This window comes from Octopus bimaculoides, chromosome 23 (assembly GCF_001194135.2).
Source record: "Octopus bimaculoides isolate UCB-OBI-ISO-001 chromosome 23, ASM119413v2, whole genome shotgun sequence".
NCBI classification, from domain to species: domain Eukaryota; kingdom Metazoa; phylum Mollusca; class Cephalopoda; order Octopoda; family Octopodidae; genus Octopus; species Octopus bimaculoides.
In genome coordinates this window covers 22,734,038-22,758,163 of record NC_069003.1, presented here as the reverse complement: position 1 = coordinate 22,758,163, position 24,126 = coordinate 22,734,038, and the positions used below count along the sequence as shown (strand labels likewise).

General features: G+C 33.7%; 1 protein-coding gene across 1 annotated transcript in view; it reads right to left on the bottom strand.

Annotated features, from left to right (window-relative positions):
- The window catches only part of LOC106876966 (transmembrane and coiled-coil domains protein 2-like), a 104,679-nt gene that overhangs the window by 76,445 nt on the left and 4,108 nt on the right, over positions 1-24,126 (bottom strand). Inside the window, exons 3-4 of the mRNA XM_052975917.1 lie at positions 20,107-20,139; positions 7,528-7,554 (exon numbers count right to left, since the gene is read on the bottom strand). Coding sequence (XP_052831877.1) covers positions 7,528-7,554; positions 20,107-20,139 — 60 coding nt within the window. The remainder of the gene's footprint in view (positions 1-7,527; positions 7,555-20,106; positions 20,140-24,126) is intronic.

The window sequence follows — 24,126 nt, the reverse complement described above, 5'->3', positions numbered from 1 at the left end:
TTTAACTTTTAAATTTGTATATTTAAAAGAGGTAGAAGCTTCAAACTCGATATATCCAAGATCAATTTATTTACCACTCTATGTCAACATTTCCTCTGGAAAATTATATATATATATATATATATAACCCCACAGTATACACATAAATAAAAAGACAAAGAGGAAGACAAAATTGAATTTGACAATTGTGTCATTAGATGGCATTGATTAAATTATTCACTGTAATCAAGTACTTTTTTTAATATTTCTTTTATATACCTTTTGTTTAAAGTTATATAAGCACACAGAATTTGTCAATATATTTTATAAGCTGAAAAATTATCAAAACATTATTTCATTAAAGCTTTCAGAATTGAACTTGTTTGTTTACTGATATGGATATTTTACCAATAAAATCTCACCCTGACCAGAACATAAAGAAGCCATTATTTTCAGAGAACAAAAATAAATAAATAAATATAAAAAAAATACACCCTGTCATATGCTTTAGGTTGGTCAAATTCTTAATAGACAAGTTTTTATTTTACCAAATGGTTTTGAAACTGACTGAATACCAAGTTGTGATAGAAAAATAATAAGCATCTTTCTGATACAGCTTCACGTCTATTTATCTAACTGATTATATGTAATGTAAGGAAGAAAGCAAATGATATTTATTTCACAGAAATCACTTTGAAATAGGAAACACGAACAAAGAAACATAATCAGCTGTCAAAACCAATAATGAATATCAACATTCCAACTCAAAACTTCAATCAATTGACGGTGTTCAAAGAAATGACGTTGGAATAAACATGCCCAAATGAAACTGTAGATCTTTTACAGTGATGTTAAACTTCATACAGAAATTATCTTAGATCTGTCATTGGTTGAACTGGACACAGGAAAGTGGAATTTGTTTTTGTTTTTTTTTTATTGAATTGTCCATCAAAATAATCAATATATTTATAATCTTAACTGAAATAATTGCACTACTGCCAGAATTCAAACCTGATATCAAAACAACAGATTTCATAACATAATTTCAAATGAACAAAGTTCTTTTATTTGTTTAAGCTATCATGATTAAGGCCATGTTGGAGCTATACCTTTAAATAGAAAGCTTTCAACCCACCAAAAACCATTTCTTGTTCTATGATACAAACAAAACTTCAGTTTAAAATGTTCATTATAATTTTAAGCAATAATCTTTTAATTAAGTTTTAAAAAAAACAACAGATTAATAATGGAAAACTCAGTTATTTTACTAAGCCCTTTCAAAATAATTATTTTTAAAAACTAATCAAACTTACAGGTAGCATATTCCATCATGAATATAGTCGTGAAAATATTAAAAGATTAGATAGCCTAACTTCTGAATAGATTTAAACACCAGCTAATCTAGGAAGACTAATATTACTACACCAATTTTAATAGTTCTCCCTGTTTGTTGTTAAATACTGTAACAATAAAACTAATAGTTTACAACATTCAGTGGTTATTATCAGTCATAACAAAGTCAATGTTTAATCAAAGTGTTCTCCCAAACCAAGATGATGAATTAAATAATTAAGCCAAGTTGACACAAATCACAACATAACCTTTCATGGGAAATGATAACCAAGAATTCCCCCCGCAGTCGTTACTGAAGAGGAACTACAATGAAATAGAGACATGGTAGCATAACCACCAAGTGCAGAGACAGAGCTGGGTAAAGTCAATTAACACGGGGAAAATCACAAGTAGTGCAGCATGGAAAAATGAAATTTTACAGGGATAGTGAACACTGCAAAACAGCCACTGAAAGAAGAACGATCCAAAATAGGAGGGAACTTGAAAGTTATCTGTTGACCTTGATGGTAACTATCACTACCCATATTTTTGCCACCAAAAGCCCTGACCTTGTTATAGAGTGCAATAAAGGAAGGTAGATGTTGTCGGCACTCCGTCGCTTACGACGTCGAGGGTTCCAGATGATCCGATCAACGGAACAGCTTGCTCATGAAATTAACGTGCAAGTGGCTGAGCACTCCACAGTCACGTGTACCCTTAACGTAGTTCTCGGGGATATTCAGCGTGACACAGAGTGTGACAAGGCTGACCCTTTGAATTACAGGCACAACAGAAACAGGAAGTAAGAGGGAGAGAAAGTTGTGGTGGAAGAGTACTGCAGGGTTCGCCACCATCCCCTGCCGGAGCCTCATGGAGCTTTAGGTGTTTTCGCTCAATAAACACTCACAACGCCCGGTCTGAGAATTGAAACCGTGATCCTATGTCCGCGAGTCCGCTGCCCTAACCACTGGGACATTGCGCCTCCACTTCGAGGTGCAATGAAGGTGGTGAAGATGATAGTAAAGGTAGTAAGGTAGTAAAATGTTAGAACCAACAGTTATGTGGGAAGTGGACACTGAAGATGTTTTCCTCAAGAAATACAGAAAATACAATGAGTTGATTAAACTCTGTGAAAACAGTGAACAGGAGGCAATATACCTTCTGCAAAGATAGGTGTTAGAGGATTTCTAGAACCAGAGTTCACTTGATGCTGAGGAGTCTTGGATGAGCTATGAAGGAGACAAAAGATGTTGCCAGATAATTGTCAGAAGCCACTGAGAAAGTAAGCCATTACTTCTGGCTCAAGAAAGAGCAGAAGCAGTGCAACAAGAATGAGCATTGAGAAATAATAGAAATATCAAGACCAGTGTCACAACATTTAACTCAACAAAGTCCATGCTGTTATGCAGGAGTTTTATCACCTATATCACTGGGTAGCCCCAGGCAGCTCTGGCATCATGGTGGAAGGGGCCAAAACACTTACAGAGTTGCTTCACTGCCCAAAGAGACATCAACTCCTGCATTTGGAGATGGTGTTCAGTAGCATCCTCAGCAAACAAGTGTTTACCCTAAAAGTAGTTGTTAAGAAAGTGAAGCTGAAGTAATCATACAAATAATTTGGAGCTGCTACTTGCATAAATTATACAATTATTTGATTTTTCCACAATTCTGTTCTTTATGCCAACAATGTACAATCATGTACATTTGTTTAGTGTTTCAGTCATCACTATTATGGTCAGTATCATGAAAGCTATGCTTCCTTGATGAGGCCAGAATAATACCAGAATAAAAACCATTTGGAGTTGTTTCCCATTCTTTGCAGGAAATTATATACATAATATGAATAATTAGTTAATGTTATTTTAATCTCATAGACAGGTGGCAAACTGGCAGAATCATTAGAACACTGGGTAAAATGCTTAGCAACATTTCATCTGTCTTTACATTCTGAGTTCAAATTCTGCCTAGGGCAACTTTGTCATTCATCCTTTTGGGGTCGATAAGTACCAGTTAAGCACTGGGGTCAACTTTGAGGTAGCCCCTCCCCCCAAAACTGCTGGCTTTGTGCCAAATTTTGAAACTATAATTGTTATCGCATAGAATGTTTATTTTAATTTAATTTAATTTTATAATGATCCTTACAGTATTTAATATCTGTGGTTAGTAACTAAAGTGATTTATATTTTTACTTCATTAGCCCTACCTTGATATAGAGATAAGGAATTTAAGTCAATATTCCAATGGCCTCACAACATTGTGCTTTTTCAGTTCAGGATTTGAAATTGATAAAATTAAAATGGTTGCATGAACTAAAGTGGGGGTGAGGTAGATGGTTGGAATATGAAACTAAAAGCTGATGTCCAATTGAAATTCAATAAATCTTTGTATCAATTCAAATTTGAATTTCAATTCAAGATCAAATTTCAATTTTTTAAAAATAATTTAACAACTTTAAAAATCGGAGTAAAAAAACAAGAAAATTAATTTTGTGTCAGAATCTGTTGACAAATGAAAAAATAGAAACCAATTTTACATGAACAAAATAGAAGAGTCTGAAGATTTCTTCAGGTTCTTCTATTTTGTTACAGTAAAATTACTGATAGCCTGCATCATCTGCAAATAGTAAATACAGACAGTTCACAAAGTGGACTAAATTTTTCCAAAAAAGAGGAAAAATCTGAAGTTTTAGACAGAGGTCTTAAAACAGAAAAGCAATTTCATGCAACTTACTACAGTAATTTCAATGCAAACTGAAGTGAGATTGGATGTTCCTATTTTTAAGGATACCATGAATAGAGATAAACCAAGTAACGGTGAAATTATACAATATAATTTTAAAAATGGAAGTATTTGTTTTAGTTTAACCCTTTTGACACCTGTCTGAGAAAGCCCATAGCTTTGTGATACAAATTTCCTGTTTTTCAATGATCTAAATTAAAACCTTCCATCAAAATTTCATATTAATTTGATTAGATTATTTTTCCTATATTCTTCATTATTTTCAAAATTAATTGAATCAAAAGTACTTTATTTCAACAGAAATATGGTGTCAAAAGGGTTAAATATCATTGATAATTTTTATTCTTTCATTGATTGTAGTCATTGAAGAGTTACCTTCAAGCATTTTAATCTTAGTTAACTATATCAATCTCAGTACTTTTTCTGGTACTTGATGACCCATTTGAAATGTGTGTTTATATCACATATATCACATTGATATAAACACACACACACACACACACACACACACACACACACACGCAAACTTATGCAAAGTTTCCCTGCACTAACTCTCACTCACAAGCATTGGTCAATCTAAGGCTATAGCAGAAGCCATTTGTTCAAGACCCATGTAGTGGGACCAAGTTTGGAACTGTAGGATTTCAAAAGGAATTTCTCAACAACACAACCATAATTTAGCTCATTATTTCACTTTGGATAAATTGGGATTGAACAGAACATGTAAGATGGTAAATGAAATATTTTGATAACTAAATATTTCAATGCAGTCTTCACAGCAGCTATATGAGACAGTTATTCCAATGTAACCATTATGACAGCCAGTTGTTTAACCATTTTCTATCTATCAACTAACTATGTGACAAAACTGACTATTTCTAAGTATCATCTAAGTACTAGAATAGATTTAATCAACTGATATTGGTGTCATCTAGGATTATTTAAGTAATGAGGCCATGGCTAAGAATCCCAAATATATCTTATAAGTATTGCCAGAGGTTTAACCCTTTAGCGATTAAACTGACCAGATCCAGCCTGAAAATTTTCTTCTGTTTTATGTTCCAACTGGCCAGATCTGGCCACTCACCTATCTAACAGTGTCATTGTAAAAATAAGCGAACATATTGAAATCTCAAAGCTACAGGATAGTGCATGATTAATTCAAATCAATGAATATATAAGCATTACATTTGGTGGAGTTATCTGAATGCTAAAGGGTTAAGTATGGATAAAGAAAGAATCTCCAATGGCCGCAGTATCTGTATTAGGAGTAGTGAGTTCCACCTACCATTGGAATAATGCTACCTATGTTCTATCAGTCACAGGATATGTTGTGTATTTACAATTAATGTGTCAATATAAGTTTACAGGAGAGGAAAATATTTATATGAAAACCTTCTATCATAATTTAAACCCCTTTAAAAAAGTTTAAGAATGGAAAAAGAAAGAAAAGCAAACCAAAAAAATTATTTCACTAAATTTCTTCAAGCTCTTCATTGTTTTCAAATCTAACTGAAACACAGACAATGTATTTCACTAGAAATATGGTCGCAAAGGAGTTTAAGTAACAGAAGAAATTCACTGACAGCCAAGAACCAGTTAAGGCTTCTTTGATTGTTCAAGATGATATTGATCTTGGCACTTCAATGTGTGTGTGCTAGCTAACTTAATGTAAGTTAGCCCACTTTATAACCTTGTACTGAGTGAGGTTGGATAGGATGTGTAGGAAGGTGAAGGGAACATTTTGATAACCCTCATACAAATAGACATTACTGTGTAATTTTCTTGACAGTTATTTGTTTAAGCAACAGGAGAAAAATCTGTCAACTAAGAACCAGTTAAGGCTTCTTTCACTGTTCTAAATGATATTGATCATGGCACCTAAGTGTGTCTGTTAACTAACGAAATGTAATGGAGAAGGCAATCAACAGAGAGTAAAGTCAGGTTCAACAAAATTTACAAGAGTGACAAAAATTTCAACAAAGGAGGACAATATTCATGCTAGTTAACTGGGTACTTGATTTCCATGAAATTATCATCCAATAAAATTGTTACATAACTGCTGAGGTATAAATGAAATAGCAGCTTCTAATTTCATTAAGCTTATTTACAGAGACAGTTGAGAAATTATCATTGCTCCTGTTGTTGCTTGGCTCCATATCAGACTTGATTAAACAAATCCTATAATTAAGGACATATCAGCTATGACCATCTTTTTTTAGTGGTACTTAGGATCATATATGTCTTTCTGCTTTTGATAATGAAGGCATTTGTTTTGAGAGATTTGGTCGCTATTTCAAGCAGGTCAAGGTACAATTTAGAGGTGCCATTCAAAATGTGATTTTTACTTCTTTCATGAAAAAAAAAAAGTCATAATTGCAATGAGGCTTGGAAAGAATTAACGAATGCCAATGCTAGAGATATGGCACAACTGAATCTTTGGTAATGTGACTGTGCCAGTAGTAATTTCTGAAGTTGCACCAAAGCCAGAAATTTGAAGGAAGGGAAAGAAATAGTTGATCATATAGATTCCAGTAGAATGATTTCTTACATAAACACAAAACCAAAAATTTATGGGTCTGGATAAGTCAATTGGTGCTTTAGTTTATCAACCCTGGAAGGATGAAAAGTGAAGTTGACAGCTGGGACAAATACCACAAAGCATTTTTCCTGTTACTCTAATAATTCTTCCAAGCAAATAACAAATATAAATAATCCATACACAAACTATCATATTTGGTCATTTCTCTAAAACATGATATATACATACAAGTAAAATCAACTAGAAACAATTACATTGAGGAAGAGTGATTTCAACCATTTAAGAACACACAGAAACTGTTGGATTCAATTTTCCTAAGAAGGATCAAAGTTTCATTGTACCTCTGCAACCTAGTTATAACAGTGAAGTAACAGGTTTTTTGGGTTCTTTCTTTTTTTTTGCTTGTTTTTTCATTATTTTTTTCTCTCCCACCCCCACCCCTCTTCTTTCTTGTGTGTGTTCCAAAATGACTAAAATGATGCTTCCATGATGAAATTGCTTCAGTTTGATACACAATCTCAGATCAAGTCACTTTACAACTTGAAAAAATTAACCTGGTTAAGTTAGAAATTTAATTCATTTGTTTTAGTCACTAGATTTGCTAATACACAATTAGCACTATTATTATCTATATTATTATTATTATTAATATTATTATTAATGTTGTTGTTGTTTCTAAAAAAATATCTTTAATGCAAAAAGCAAAAGAATAACAACTATAAGAAACAAGAAGAAAAAATGCATAAATTCTTTAAGGAAAGAAAGGTGGCAGTTAGGGTTAGGGCTACAGGGAAGTATTGAAAAAAAAAATTAAGTTATCAGAGACTCTGATTAATCTGAAGCTAATTACCAGCAGAAGGCAGGCAAATAAGAGTAAACAATACTGCGGCTTCTATTGATAAAGGGTGGGTAAAGATGCAAGTCTTACAACTTACCGTCTGTCAATATTTGACACTGAGGTACTAGTAATAGAACATACCAAGAAAACAAAAGAATGATAAAAATAAAAATAAGATAAGCAGAATTTTAACAATGACAGAAAACATAAAACCAAAAAAAAAACACATAAAAACAACAGAAGACAGAAAATTAATGGGAAAGATTATTCAAATACAGTGTAAAAAATGCAATAAGGAAAAAAAAAAATTACAAAATAAAATAAAAACAAACAATACTACTAACATTGCTGCAGTGAGGGTATCTTGTAATCTAGAACAGAAACAGGACAATAGATGTAGGGAAAGACCTTGTTGTGTGTGGTGGGGGAGCATTGCATACTTTCACTTTATTTATTTAAAACCTGAAAAGGATTCACGGATACCACCTCTCCTGTTTAGATTTAGCCACTAATAAAAAAAAAAAACAAACACAAATATATATTAAAATAACATGGAAGAATGGAGTAAACAAACTATGTTTATTGCATTGTTTACAATTTCTTTGTGTTCCATTGTAACTAATCTGGTGTCATGTTGTTACCATGGCAGCAATTATTGATTTATTCCCATGCACTGTGCAAGTTTTCCTTCACAGCACATGGTGGAATTAACTCATCAGAGTGCCACAAAAAACAATATGCTGATTGATTTTTCAGATAGCCACCATCCGTAGAAGTGCTTCCAGAGATAAATGCCTGGATTATATATCCACCTTTTGCATCTTTCCAGAAGAGGCAGCAGTAACGCAACTGTGGCCAGACATATTCCAGCTATTCCGAAACACAAAAATAAGCATTGTGGCTGAACTCACAGGGCTCTAGGAAGATAGATTTGACATTTCTCTCCAACTGAAGAAAGCCCAACATCAGGACTTGCTTAACGTGGCACTTGTCAAACGATGACACGCAGCCTTGTTCCCTACTGAAGCTGGATGCTGCATTTCCCAGCAAGACCAGAGTGCTGCTCCCTGCAGAAGATTGTTTTGAAACCTAAACAACCAAAGAAAGCTGCCAAGAAGATAGCCATGCCATAGCTGAGACCTGTTTGAGATGGCTGTGGCTGACAGGAGACTGCAGATGGAACCCTTCACTATACAAAAGAAAATTCACGCTTCACTGCTCTGCTAAGACAAAATGTTTAAACTAAGGGGTGAAATCCTTGTGAGCCTGACACACTTACTGAAGATACAGAAGAATCTTCAAAATTGAGATAGATTTATCACCATCACACAAATTTGTAACATCTTTAAGTAGCTCCTGTAGCTTCTATGGAAAGCAAAACATCTCTAATATTTCACATCAAAGCAAATTATTTCATATTAACTACAGTATGAAATGCTCCTGTATTACAATGATGGCTTCAGATTATAATTACAGTTCTAATAATAATTTCCTAATAAAATTACAGTTGATTGATCTATATGAGGAGGCAACTTACATATAGATTAATTGACTAAGAAACCCATCAGTCTCTGGTGAATATACTGCTCAACAGGATCTTAATTTTTTTTATCAATACAACAGGCAATCAAGTTTATAAACAAAGCCACCATCCAGATTATTGCCTGACCTTTTTAATGCAGAGCTGAAATACAACTTCCCTCTTCACGACAAACCACAAGGAATAACCAACCAATGTGACATTAAATATTTGAACATGCATGAGTGTGTGTGTGTGCGCGCGCGTGCACATGCAACACACACATATACATACACACATATGTGTATGGTCTCTGAAACAACTTTCAACAGATCAAACTTCTATTACCTGTCAACAACTATAGAAATAAACCAAAATTGATTCAAACCAAAATGTGTTATTTAAGAAAAGAATTGGTTTCTCATTCCACTGCCCTGGTTGCTTGTAAAGAGTAAGTAATTTCAATACAGGAAAATGTTTATATATACTGATCTATTTTCTTATTAGGAAGAAATGAATCAAAATATTCATTTTAATAAACATCTGCTAAGGTTTTTTTGTGATTGCAATATTAATTAACTGTCATCAAGCTACTGTCATCACCTTAAAAGTCATTATAAGTTGTCAGAGCATTTTTTTTTCCTCCGTTTCAGATATAACAAGCAAGACTGAGTGAATACAATAAAATAACCATCTCTGAAATCGTTGATATTCTTTACTTGTTTCAGTAAATTTATATTGACTCAAGTACTTTGTCCTACTTATTTTATTGATCAGGCTGATCTTAATATAAAGGAACATAACTCAGATGGAAGTAATTATCACAAGTTTGTTTTGTTCATCCTAAGCTGATATACACAAACACACTGTCCACCCATATGGACCTGATTTTGTTCATCCTATAACAGTATACACACATATACATTATATATAATGACATACACAAACATCTGATAATTTTTAACACATTTTCTGCACATCAAATTTCACTTTTTCTCTCTCAAGCACCTGATTTTGTTCACACACATGCATACATTTAATGAGCCTCCACATATTTTCAATGTACCAACTTTCACTCACAAGGCAATCCCACGCAGTGAGATCAGACCCAGAACCACATGGCTATGCCTGTGTTAATCTCCAACTAACCAGCAGTTGGTGTCACATGTCAACTGTTTGCTTTCCTCGAAAGCTACACAGCTAAGTGGATATCAATTTAATTATTTCATTTCAATTTACAAATAGTAAACAATAGCATCATTGGTCACCACTGATTCACTACATTTGTGACACTGAAAGCGATGAGGTGGGAATGTCCATAACTCCCTTCAGAACAAATATCACTAAGAACTTTGTTTGAAAACATCAATATTTTTCAGTTTTCTCTTCAATGTTTATATCATTCACTACCTTGAAAGATATCTATCTACACAGAACCCCATAGGATTGCCACTCATGAGGTATTGATCAATTAAAGGTTATGGCAGAAGCCTGCTTAAAGTGCCAAAAAGTGGAATCAAACTCAAAAACACCAAGTTAAAAAGCAAATTTTTAAAACTCCACAGCCAACCCTTTCTTGGCTTAATTCTCTAATTTGACAACCATTTTTTTATTAAAACAATACATAGCTACCACAAAATTCACATCAGTTGGTTCACCATATCACATGACACTGCTCACTGATAATAAACAATAATTAAATACTGTAATACACTTATGACAAACAATACCTGAATCCTGTAATATTCATTACTGGAGGCACAGATGTGTGGATACTGAATCTGAATTGTCACCACATGGTCTTGAATTCTCTGTCACTGCACAGCATCTTGGACAAGTACCTTCTAATATAACTGCAGGCTGATCAATGCTTTGTGGGTCAATTTGGTAAATGGAAACTGTAAAAGCCCATCACATATGTATGTCCATCCATCTGGAGTTGCAGGTCCTCCTCAGTGTGGGTAATGAGATCACAATGATCAGTGTAAAGGAGATCACAAATGAGAGCCGTGAAAGTTTTTGCTACTTCAGTAAAACAACAAATGCTGGATAGCTTTTCTGTTGTACAGTAACAGATATAGATATCAGTATTGCTTTGTGCAAAGGCTTGCAAGATAACAACAGTAAAGAAGATGGCAAACAATGCAGGATCCACAATATCATTCTATTTAACACCAGGTTCAAATGAGATGGGCTCTAGTAGTTCACCACGGCAGTTATCACATGTCTTTGGGTGTTTTTCATCATCAGTAGGTGGATCATCAAGCTGGTGGACCACAGATGCCTATGCAAGCCCTTTGATTTCAGCAGGACTTACTACAGCCTCATGATTCAAGCCACTGCTTAACTGCTGCCACCAGATGGCCTTGATTTCATCTTGCTTGCATCACAGTGTATTACCAGTCTTTGCTTCCAAACAGAGGATGATGGTATAGAGAATCTGGTGGTACACAGATTTTGAATCTCATTTATCAGCAGACATCAGAATTTCACAGGCCTTTTCTCACCACCACATGTCATTTGTTGTCAACATCTCTTCCTGAACCTTAGCCTTGCACTCTTTAAAATCTCTTACTAGCTTATCATGTCCATACCCTGGCACAGAACAAGAGAGCAACTTGTTAAGTGCAACATGCTTTTCTTTCAACAGCCTTGTCACAAGTCCATTTTATTTAAACTAGTCCTTGTGTTCTTTCAATAAAGCCCAGTGTTGAGGAAGCAGCCTCATAGAGCTGTTTACTGAAACTTATACATGGATCACTTTGGTGTCTTAGATCAATATCAATACTAACACCTGGGAAAACCTTGCATTGGATAGGGAGCCATGGAGGAATCTGATTGCAACTGGTGTTAGAGAATTTGAGAACAATGGGGTTGCATATAATGAACTGAACTGTATTGATATAAATATATGTAGGACATGAAACTTCTTCCTGAGAAGGGTACAAAAGATTCTCTTTCATGTGACCAGCATAATCATTTCTGGTTGTCAAAAGCAGACCTACTCAACCACGAGATGGTCACGGAGGCATCTCCCCCCTCCCCTGTCTACCAATGTGATATCTTGCATGATCTCTCATGCACCTTGAGTAGCAGTGTGTGGGTCAGCCAATGAACTCACTCAGCATTGTAGGTCCAACATTCAGAAGATTGGGCTGCTGCTGCTGTTGGGGGTGGGGGAGAGACTTGCTGGTGTGAAATGTAAGTTCTTTGCAGGCCTTAGAAGCCACATAAGATGTCATCAGTGATGGAGAAACCAAACTTAAGATGTTTCTTTGAGTGAAATGGGTCAAAGAGGTGGTCTTACTATGTTACAAAACAATTTTCACCATGCACGTCTGTATGTTATTTAGTTGTAATTTCTAGATTTCTTTCCAATAGAAAAAGAGCCAGTTTCTAACTGAGATCCAAGGATCCTACATTGGAATTTCAATTACATCAACAGAGTAGTTGTGCATGTATGTGCATATGATCCCCTTCAAGACTCTTGAGTCTTGTGTCTGATCCCAACATAGCTTCACAAAAGTTGCTGTGTGCCAAGTGTGTGTGCTGACATCACTCCTTTACTTACATGAAACATGGACCCTTTACAGGCAACATGTGTCCTTGAACACTTCCATCAGAAATGTCTGAGACACGTTCTGACTGTTGGCTGGTCCTTACAGACTACAGGCACAAAGACCTCGATGGGAGCATTGAGACAAAGGAGCACAAACACTGATCATGCTGGACTGGACTCCTTGTTTGAATGAATGATCGGAGGATCCCTAAACAAATGCAAAATGGCAAACTTGTTTGTAGGAAGCATCCCCAGTAGAAACCATGACTGCAATTTAAGGGTTGCATAAAATCCTTATTGAAGGTATGTGAGATATGGAAGCTCAGTTGGGAAAGCAACGCTTGTCATCATGACCAATGGAGAAAACAAGTAAAAAAAAGGAGAGGGCATTTTTGAAGAAACACACATTTTGTGAGCTGCTAGAAAATGCACTGCCAGTTTAGTGAATGGGGGATGTCTTGTCTGCAGTATCTGTGGACATGTATGTCTATTAAGAGCTGGGTTCATTAGTCACCAGCAAATCCACAAATATAAAGTGTAATTTTGTCTGGATGTACAATAGTCAGTGATGGTCTTCCTTGGTCACAAGTGAACAGCCTTCATCATCATATGTACAAGTATTGGCATTGGTACACAAGAAGATTTGTATGTTTTGTTTTATGTATGTGTACCTATACATATAATTGTATATTTAGACAAGTACTTACGTGCTAAACTTTTCACAAGTTTTCCATATTTAGACAGCTCCATTGATGGATTTTATCTGTAGTCTTCTAATTAGCTTTCTCCTTTCTGGTTTTGAGAACTCTAATTTCTCAAAATTAGTGCCGAGATAGTTGGGTACATATCCAAGTACCCCAATAATTATGGGTAGAAATCCAAAGTTGTAGTTTAGGAGGAGATTCTGTAAATTTTTCAACAATTCATCATAGGTGTTTTCTTTTTCACCAATCTTCAGTAACTGATAAACTAAGTTCCATCACTGTACACAGTTTCTCTTCTCTGTCCCAAATTATAATATCTGGTCCAATATATTTGAATTTTATTGAAGTTTTCTCAGAGATATTCCACCAACACTCTTTCATATTATGAATGGTTATGGTTTCCACCACACTGTGAACTCTTATATATTTGGTCTTAGGATTATTCTTCTGACAGATCTCATTATACAGTGTCCTGGTCTCAGCATCGTGCCTTATTAGTAGATAATAGTGCAATGACATTTTCAGACAACTGTTTATGACGAAGGTGAATCTTTGGTGTTAACCCCACAAAGTCTGCATCAATTATCACATTTCAGTGTTTTCCTGTATCTCTATCCCTTTTGTGCATCAGGAATTTGGTAGCTACTTCTTGTTCCTGGATTGCAAACACATGCCCTTCAAAGTTACAGTTGATAATCCAGATTTTGATCCCAGATAGGCAATATTGAATATCAAATTTACTATCATCCTGAATCATTCTGCTAACATATCTTTGTAAGATCTTCTGCTCATATGCACTCATCCTTTCATCTGATGATACATTGCAGTCGAGTTGTGTGACATCTCTGAGCAAATGTTTGACGTTATCAGACAGGGAATATTTCTTGAGGAGCTGCTTTCCAAGTCTCATGATGTTATTTGTCTAGTATATGAAGACTTGGTCAAAAGATGCATTTTGACACTTAGTGGCTAAAAGATGTTGCCAAAGAGACATGATGTGACATTCAAAAACTCTCTGAATCAATGTTAGGCTTCTGCCTCCTTGTTCATGTTTTAGGAAGCATAAGCTTAACGCTGTCAACTTTTACTCATGTTTGAGGGTGATGAGTTTGTGATCAAGAGTTTTCTTTTTACTATTTCCTAATGTTATTTCTATCTTTTTCACATTTCTTGGTGAGATGCACAGTGAGTTGCTTGTTTGTGTGCAAAATGCATTGTTACACAGCTGATAGTCTTCTATAAACTAGCAATCTTTCTCTCTCTTTTTAAAACCCATTTTGGCACTTATTGTTTCAGTTTTCTTTACTTCCCAAATATCTTCCATGTACTGCTTTATAGTGATGATGAATGGGGAATATAAACAGGCATTAATCTGTCGAAATGAGGGTTTATTACATTGTTGTTGTAAACATTCCTCTCCAGCTTCATCAATCCCTCTTAATACCATCTCTGCTGGTCCTTTGTTTACTTTGCTGTTCTGAGTTCAAATCCTGTAGAAGTCAATTTTAGTCTTTCATTCATCCTTTTGGTGGTCAGTAAATAAAGTACCAGTCAAGGGTGGTGGACTGTGGAAATGTCAGGGTGTCATACAAGTTGCCTTGCAGTATTCCTTCTGGCTCTGTGCATTCTGAGTTAAAATCCTAATACAGCCAAAATGCATGGTAGAATTAATCCATCTCCAGGTGGAACACCACCACCACCACCTGATCCTTGGGTGTCTTTAAAATAGTCCACTTCATTACGAGCACTCAGGCTAGGCTGTTAGTTCATGGAAACTGTTCTTCCTCTTGACTAAGCAATTCCTTTTTAATGTTGATCCTATCCATCTGTTCCGTCATATAAAACTAGTTTCAAACTTCTTTCAGATATTCCAGTTGCATCTACTAAACATTTTTTGCTAACAGATTAGATTACTAAAATAACCTATAAACCATTTCAAAATAACCACAGTAGTCTAAAACCTTTTAGGCCACTGCATATCTATCTCATCAATCATTCTTAATCTCTTTCTTTAATGCTATAAATCCTGTGTCCCTAATCACTTACACAAACTACAAGGTTCTTCACTGATTTTTTTTTAACACAATAAAACTATCATAACCCTCTATCATAACCAGTTCATTATGGTGTGAAAGCAAGTGGCAATGTTCACTATATTTGTTTTGATTTAAGCTCTTTATCTTATAATTCATTATTTGGTTTTGTATAATAAGTATCAGAACATAATATAATATACAGGGGGATCCCAAAATGTATTCAAGCAAAAATCTTAAATTAGAATTTAACTATCAACAAACAAAAGATGAAAATAGGAAAGAGATGTAGTGAACTGTCACTTGAATTTCAGATTCTGAACTCACTGGCGAATATAGTAGTAATTTTTATAGGTTCCCACTACAAGAAGAACAATTCAATGAAGTTCCTTTTATCTTTCCTTTATATATAGTTGTTACATATGTATGTGTTTGTGTGTGTGTATGTATATATATATAAATTCATTTGGTACTTATTGTTGGTTGATATATATATTTATTTATTATAGTTATTGTTCTATTTACGACCTGACGATTAGCTGTATTTTTGAATAGAATTTATTTTCGATAATTTTAATTGATTTTAATCGATTTAAATTTCCTTTCTATTTGAAAATTAGTTATGAAACACGTGTAGTCATTTTATTATCTTTATCTTATGATATTTACTTTGTATTATATTATACTCGTTTATTGTGCTTTTAATTATCAATTTTTCTATGTGATAGTGGATTTTCATCGATGAGTTCATGAAACTTGGTTCTTTTCCCTAAAATTATATATCTATATATATTTTAATCTCTAAAGCTCAATTTAATTGGATTTTGTCTCTAATATTAATATATATATATATATAGTTATTACATGTTATATATAATTGTTACAGGTATATATATATATATATATATATATATATATATATATACTGAGCTTCAATGTGGTCTCTTGGCCTGCTAGAAACAGCAGCCAAATCTCTCTCATATCACACCCATACAGTCTTAAAAGAAGACGTCAGAACTAAAATGCTTTTGATTTTAGGTCTACACTATCAAGACTGACCCAGAGATAAACAACTAACCAACTCCTATACATCTTTTAACTTATGACTAGAATCAGTCCAAACTTTTTTCTGCACCAACCCGTTTAGGATGCCTTTAGCTCTATGACACATTATCTAAAAGAGTTCCTATTTAAATATAAACCTTCCATATAAATTTTAAACATCAACCTAATAACAAATGTCAGCTATTTTACTAAATTTCTGGCAAACCTGAATTATTTTTAAAATTATTGAAACATTGGCACAAAATTTTGTTAAAAACATGTTGAGAACAAAGGTGAATATTAAGATTGCAGTGCTAGGTATTTCATTGTGAGTAATTAGACGCATTCTACATCGTTAATCAGCCTTTCTAGATAAGGTTGTCATATTTTCATTTTGGAAAAAGTTTCTAAGATTGAAACCTTGAAACAAGTGGTCTCTTTGTCATTATATAAAGTGAGTAAATAGGTGCAGGAGTGGCTGTGTGGTAAGTAGCTTGCTTACCAACCACATGGTTCCGGGTTTAGTCCCACTGCGTGGCACCTTGGGCAAGTGTCTTCTACTATAGCCTCAGGCCGACCAAAGCCTTGTGAGTGGATTTGGTAAACGGAAACTGAAAGAAGCCCGTCGTATATATGTAAATATATATGTATGTGTGTGTGTGTGTGTGTGTGTATATGTTTGTGTGTCTGTCTTTGTCCCCCCAACATCGCTTGACAACTGATGCTGGTGTGTTTATGTCCCCGTAACTTAGTGGTTCGGCAAAAGAGAACGACAGAATAAGTACTAGGCTTACAAAGAATAAGTCCTGGGGTCGATTTGCTCGACTAAAGGCGGTGCTCCAGCATGGTTGCAGTCAAATGACTGAAACAAGTAAAAGAGTAAAGAGAGTTTGGTAAAGGAGAGTATTTGAGTAACTTAACAGAAGTGTTCAATTAAACATCATCCAACCTGAAATATGGTTGGCCCGAGATCTCCCCTCATTAATCTCCTCCCCTATGCTGTGTTAATTTGGTGGTGGGGGTCTTAACATGCAATGCAGTATAAACAAAACAAAAGCATAAAATGTAAACAAAAATACCCACACACACACACACAAAAAAAAGAAACAAACTACAATTGATTATAAGAAAAAGAGACACAGCAACATATCACAAAACATTTGAAAATATTTAAGAATTCAGTAAATAACAAAGATATTTAAGGTATGAAACAGACTCTGGAGAAATCACAGTCCCCAGCTACAACTGAAGCTAAGATTGGTGAAATAGGTGAATGCAGCAGAATTTAAGTCTACTGAAAGAATAGAATGGAAACAAAATCTGTGAAAGAGGCCATCGAAATTGAGTGACACAACAGGATTAAAATAAGAAGTGCACTTAGGGAAAATAGTAAAGAAAGGTTTTAAAATACACTGAATATAAAATTTACAGGCAATATCAGCAATTCATTATAACAATATAGTACATGAATTGTAACACCTTTATATTTTGATTATTTGAGTCACTTTGTATGAATCAGTTTTGGTTTTTCATATGTAATTTCACAGTCAACTTCTGTTATGCAAAGTTATTTGAATGATTAAAATTACAAATTGTGATTTTATTTTATTTATTTATTTTTTATTTTTTTTTGCACATTGATTTAGCATCTTTAAGAAACATCTGAATTAGGAGCTGCCTAAAAGATTTTGAAATACACACTAGAAGAAAATATATTTAAAAGATATTCAAGAAATAAATGTCTATAAAAGAAATGATATTCAGCTTTAAGATGCACTAGAAAATAGCAAAATTGCTACCAGAGGAGACAAAGGCAAAAAATATAAGCTGAATGATACTGAATTGATCAGCTAGAAGCTTGCTTGGAATTATGATAATGATAAGTAAGCCAAAAATAGAAGAAAAAAAATGTAATTCATAGCTTCAAAATTCATTTCAAAGGTTTGGCAGCTCATCTTAGAAATTTTATTTATATAATTTCCTTTTTTTTTTTTTTTTTTTTTTTTTTTTTTTTTTTTTTTTTTTTTTTTCAAATATTACTTTAAAATTTCATAAAAAGACTAAATGAGAAAATGGACTGTTGATTAATATTAAAAGATGCACAATAAATATAGTATAAAAATATTACTGCATGCCAGACATATCGGTAGAGATTAGTTGCTAGTTTAATTGACTAAAAGAGGGGGTGAGAGCAGTTTTATATCATTAAAAGGCAGCAACAACAGATCTTAAAAAAAAAAAAAAAACTATCTGTAAACCACTTCAACTCTCTGGCAGTACCACAGTTTGCAAATAATAATAATAATAACAAGAATAATAGTAATAATAATAATAGCCTGATGTTAGGAAATTTTCCTTTCAACAGTTTAATCTGTTGTATGAATATGGAATAATAATAATAATAATAATAATCCATTCTATTATAGGAACAAGGCCTGAAATCTTAGGAGTGGGGGTAAGTTGATTATATCAACTGATTCTTATTTTATTGGCTCCAAAACAATGAAAGACAAAGTCAACCTTGATGGAATTTGAATTCAGAACGTGAAGACAGACAAAATGCTGCTAAGCAGACAAAATGCTGCTAAGCATTTTGCCTGGTATTCTAAAGTTTAATAATGATAACGGTTTCAAATTTTGGCACAAAACCAGTAAGTTTGAGAGCAGGGGGAAGTCAATTACATCAGGCCCCAGAGCTCAGCTGGTACTCATTTTTTCAACCCCAAAAGGATGAAAGGCAAAGTCAACCTCAGCAGAATTTGAACTCAGAACAAGAGAAATACTGCTAAACATTTCGCCCAGCAAGCTAACAGTTCTGCCAGCTCCCCACCCTTACAATTATTATTAATAACAAATAATAATAATCATCATCATCATCATCATTGTTTTACGTCCGCTTTCCATGCTAGCATGGGTTGGACGATTTGACTGAGGACTGGTGAAACCAGATGGCAACACTAGGCTCCAAAATAATAATAATAATAATAATAATAATAATAATAATAATAATAATAATGATGATAGTGAAAATCCTTTCTACAATAGGCACAAGGCCTGAAATTTGGGGGAGAGGACTAGTCATTTACAGCAACACTAGTACATAACTGGTACTTATTTTATTGACTCCGAAAGGATGAAAGGCAAATTTGATCTTGGCAGAACTTAAACTCAGAATGTAAAGACAGACAAAATGCCACTAAGCATTTTGCCTGGCATGCTAACGATTCTTAAATTGTACTTTATTTTATTAACTTCAAAAAGATTAAAGGCAAAGTGACCTTGGCAGGATATGAGCTCTGAATATAAAGAGCAGGAATAAATTCCACAAAGCTGTTTGTCCAATGCTCTAATGATTCTGCCAAATGATTTCATTTACAGTAAGCAAAATATACATTTATTTTTTCAAATACTTAGACAAAAGCAAAATTCAAGAGAAAGTTTGAAAGCTGGCAAATTGAAGTAGATTGTTCACATATAGGGAGATGTAAAAAAAAACAAAAAAACACCCTCTGAATATTCCTAATTAATAGATAAAAAAATAAATATAGAATAGAAGTTATACTAATGAAAATAAGATAGATGCAAGATAGATAATCAATTAAAAGCAAGATGCCATAAGAGTTGAAGGGATATAGAAAGCTTTTTTCAAAAACCAACAATATTTCAACTCTGTAACAAGGACTGAAATTCTGGTTTGAAACTTTTCCAATCCAAACGAGAGAAAAGTGCAATGAGTGAGTTTTCAGTGACAATGCTTATGGAAAACATTTGTTAAACTGGGCAATCAAAGCAACCAGCCTAACAGTGAAACACTCACCGTGATGAAAATCCAGGAGTTCTTGTTGGTTTGCTGTTAGAGGAATCAAAAGTATTATCAGAACTATCAACAGAAATGAAGGAGTTAAAAATTTATTCATTTAACAACAATGCGGGTTCATTAGAATAAAACTGTTTCTGGAATAGTTTTACAGAAGTCTAATCTGGAATAAATGAATGCTGTGGATTCTGCATTTCACACAAAAGGTGACCAAAGCAATAATAAATGGAATGAAACAAGATGATAAGTTGGCAAATAAAAATATGTTCCTTTATTTCGGACTGCCTGAAATGAAATATTCTGAACACTTATTTAAAAAAGAAAAAAGCACTAAGGAAACAAATGCCAGCATTGACTGTTTTCTGACAATCAAAAAATGAAATTTAATATATCTGTTAATTCATATTAGCTTTAACATCTAATACATTTAGATAAAATAACTAAGAAGACATTTTGCAATTTTGTCCATTAAAAGCATTCTTCTAGTTTTAAATAGTTGACAACCTGTCAGGTTATCTAGTAAAGATTATAATGTACAAATACATCAATATGATAAAGATAAGACCTTTGTAGAAATTTAAACCCTGATCAAATTGTATCTGAAATTCAATAGAAATTAACCATTCTCTGAATAATGATATATGGAATTTTTGTTTTTCAGAGGTTAGAAATTGTTTTATAGCTAATTAGAAATAATCTTTCCAAGGACAAAATGCATAAATTACAAAACAAAGATAATTAAAAAATATATATATATATCAAAAGTAATGAGAAATCTTTACTATAATTGTAAAGGACAACACATTGATTAATCAGAAATTTCATGGAGAAGGAATTCTAAAGCCAATGCCATGTTGTAAATTTCAATGATTTTCCTTCATTTAAACAGCTAAACATCATAATATATATTTTTGCTAATTTTGTGTACCCTTTTTGAAACAAAACTTAAAACTTCTGTACTTTACCTGTTTGATATTTAAAACAAAATTACAATGCAATGAGAAAATTAATCTAGCAACCATTTTCAATAAAAAAAAAATAAATAAATGAAGTATGAATAAAAAGTAAAATTTCAATTAAAGCAAGTTTAATGATTATCGTACAATGGAATGTTCTGATTAGAAATTCAGATTCCTGATTGGAACTTTACACAGAAAACCATTTAGAATCAAAAAGTATCAAACACTAAAAAAAGTATCATTTATGAGATACTGTTCCTTTAAGTGTAAATTTTAAAAAGAAATACATATTTATTAGGGGGCAAGCACACTAAACAATTACCCATAATCCACCATCAAACCGTATTCTGAACCTATGCTAATATCTATATAATGAGACAAACTTCAATCCCCGACTCAGCAACATAATTTTTCTCTATTTTATTTTAAAAAACATCAAATTATTATAAATTATAATTATCCAAAAAGGAAGTGGAGTATCAGAGCATCAGACTAAATACATACCAATATTTATACTAAATACCTAATAGTATCTAGACCAGTGGTTCTCAACCATTTTTTCCCTATGGATCCCCTTGATTCCCGTTTCACACCATTCAATGCTTAAAAATTTTTTTTATATTTTTATAATTGAATATTATTAGGAATTGTAAAACAAAAATGTTAAAATATTTTGTGTATTGTAGTAGTAGTAGTAGTAGTAGTAGTAGTATAACCAATTTATTACACATAAATTTTAACAAAATCTTATGTGGACTCCCAAGGGTCATGTGGAATGTAAAACAAACTCTTGACCCAGACAAAAAACATCCCGAGGTATTTAGACTAAGCACCAAACAATAAACATCCCTCAATATCTCTCAATATTCCTGTCCTGCTAAGATTCGGTTTGCCTTTAATTGTTTGAGGGGGTGAGGTAATTAAAATAGTTACGCACAAGTCAAATACTGGAACTGAATCAATTAACTCCCTTCCCAACAGTTACATGACCTTGTAGCACAATGTGAAAAATTCTTATCAAATACATATTGAGACAAAATAACTGTCCTCAAATGTAACGCACTAACCTTGTGTCTATTTACTACTACACTGAATTAGGTTCTTTGTCAGCTGCGCTTAGGATGGTTGCTCTCTCTCAAGAGAGTTAAAATCAATGCCAACAAGTGCTTTATGTTGCACTTTTTTTGGGAGGTGGGATGGATCTGATGGCCATGGGCCCCTGTAAGTGAACATTATTCAGCAACTGTTCATCAGTAATAAACTGGCAGGGCTACAATGGACAGGTGACACACAGCAGTCAGCAATCAATTACATTGCTCCCACTACTTAATTGGTGTTTTATTTTATTGGCCCCAGAAGAATTTAAGTCAACTACAGCAGGAATAGAACTCAGAACATGAAGGGTGAAAACTAAATACTGCAATGGCATTTTATCCAATGGTTCTGCAAGCCATGACCTTCCAAGACAGTTTCACATATTCTCTCTGTTGGTTTATATGAACAAAGAAGTCTACTGAAAGCCACTATATTTCTCATGAATGGGGACAATAAATTCATTAAATATTCCTACTTTTAAAAAAGCCCTTATCATGAAATTGCAGTTTTTACAATTTCAATAGCAAAATTAATAAATTCAAGTAAATACCCTGTAACATTCTCTCTTAAATGGTTATGAAAATTGGTCTGTAAAAGAATGCTAATCTCAAATTTTGGCACAAGGCCAGCAATTTCAGAGGAGGGGCAAATTGGTTACATCAACCCCGGTACCCAACTGGTAGTTATTTTGACCCTGAAAAGATGAATGGCAAAGTCAACCCTGGTGGCATTTGAACTCGGAACATCAAGTCGGAAGAAATGCCACTAGGTATTGTGTCCAGCACGATAACAATTCAGCCGACTCACTGCTTAAAGAATATTGCTAGCACTAAAGGACTGTCCAAAAACCAGACATGAAATTTCGACTAATCACATCAATCCCAGTATTAAAATCGATACACTTTTGTGTCCTGCATGTCATAAGTGGTGACTAAAAGGGATGGCAACAGGAAAGGAATTTGGCTGTAAAACAATGCCTCAAAAACTCTATCCAGGTGAAGTTGGCAGAGAAAATCAGATATATGATGCTGATGGTTAATAACATCTAGCATGCAGAATTCCACAGTGTGTCTTTAGAATATGGCATCTAATTAAGGTACAAGCTACATACTTTTTATTTTCATTTTCATTTTTAGATTTTACAAGCATCTAAAGATTAACCAACACCTTTCAGGCTGAAGCTGACTTCTTTATAGTTTACATTTATAGCCCAAGCAACAAGAGCTATTATTTCATGCATCTTCCCAATAAAACCATAACACTTCACTTTACATTAAAGTACAAACTATACAAGAAATAAAGATTCAGAAAATGTATAGAATGAAATATATATATATATATATATATATATATATAAACAAATTTTAGGCTAGTTCAACTAATCTAAACACTGCTTGGCACTAATATTATATATATATCATCATCATCATCATCGTTTAACGTCCGCTTTCCATGCTAGCATGGGTTGGACGATTTGACTGAGGACTGGTGAAACCGGATGGCAACACCAGCCTCCAATCTGATTTGGCAGAGTTTCTACAGCTAGATACCCTTCCTAATGCCAACCACTCAGAGAGTGTAGTGTGTGCTTTTACATGTCACCCGCACAAAGGCCAGTCAGGCGGTACTGGCAACTGAGAGAGAGAGGGGTGGAGAGAGAGATGACAAAGGAACAAACAATTATCTTATGAACTTCATTAACTTACAATTGTTTCCACTATAAGATGTAGTCAACTCAAAGTTAAGTGCCCAAGTAACACTTCATCAAAGCCTCAAACATGAAGTGCAATTTATTTGGGAAAACATATATATATATATATATATATATATATATATATATATATGTATTACATGGCAAAATGCAAGCAAGAGAAATAATATTAAGATTTTAAACCTAGAAAATTGCAGGACAAGTTGGAAAAGTTCAGGACAAGTTATTCCATTTGTGTTTTTTCCAAGCTATGCT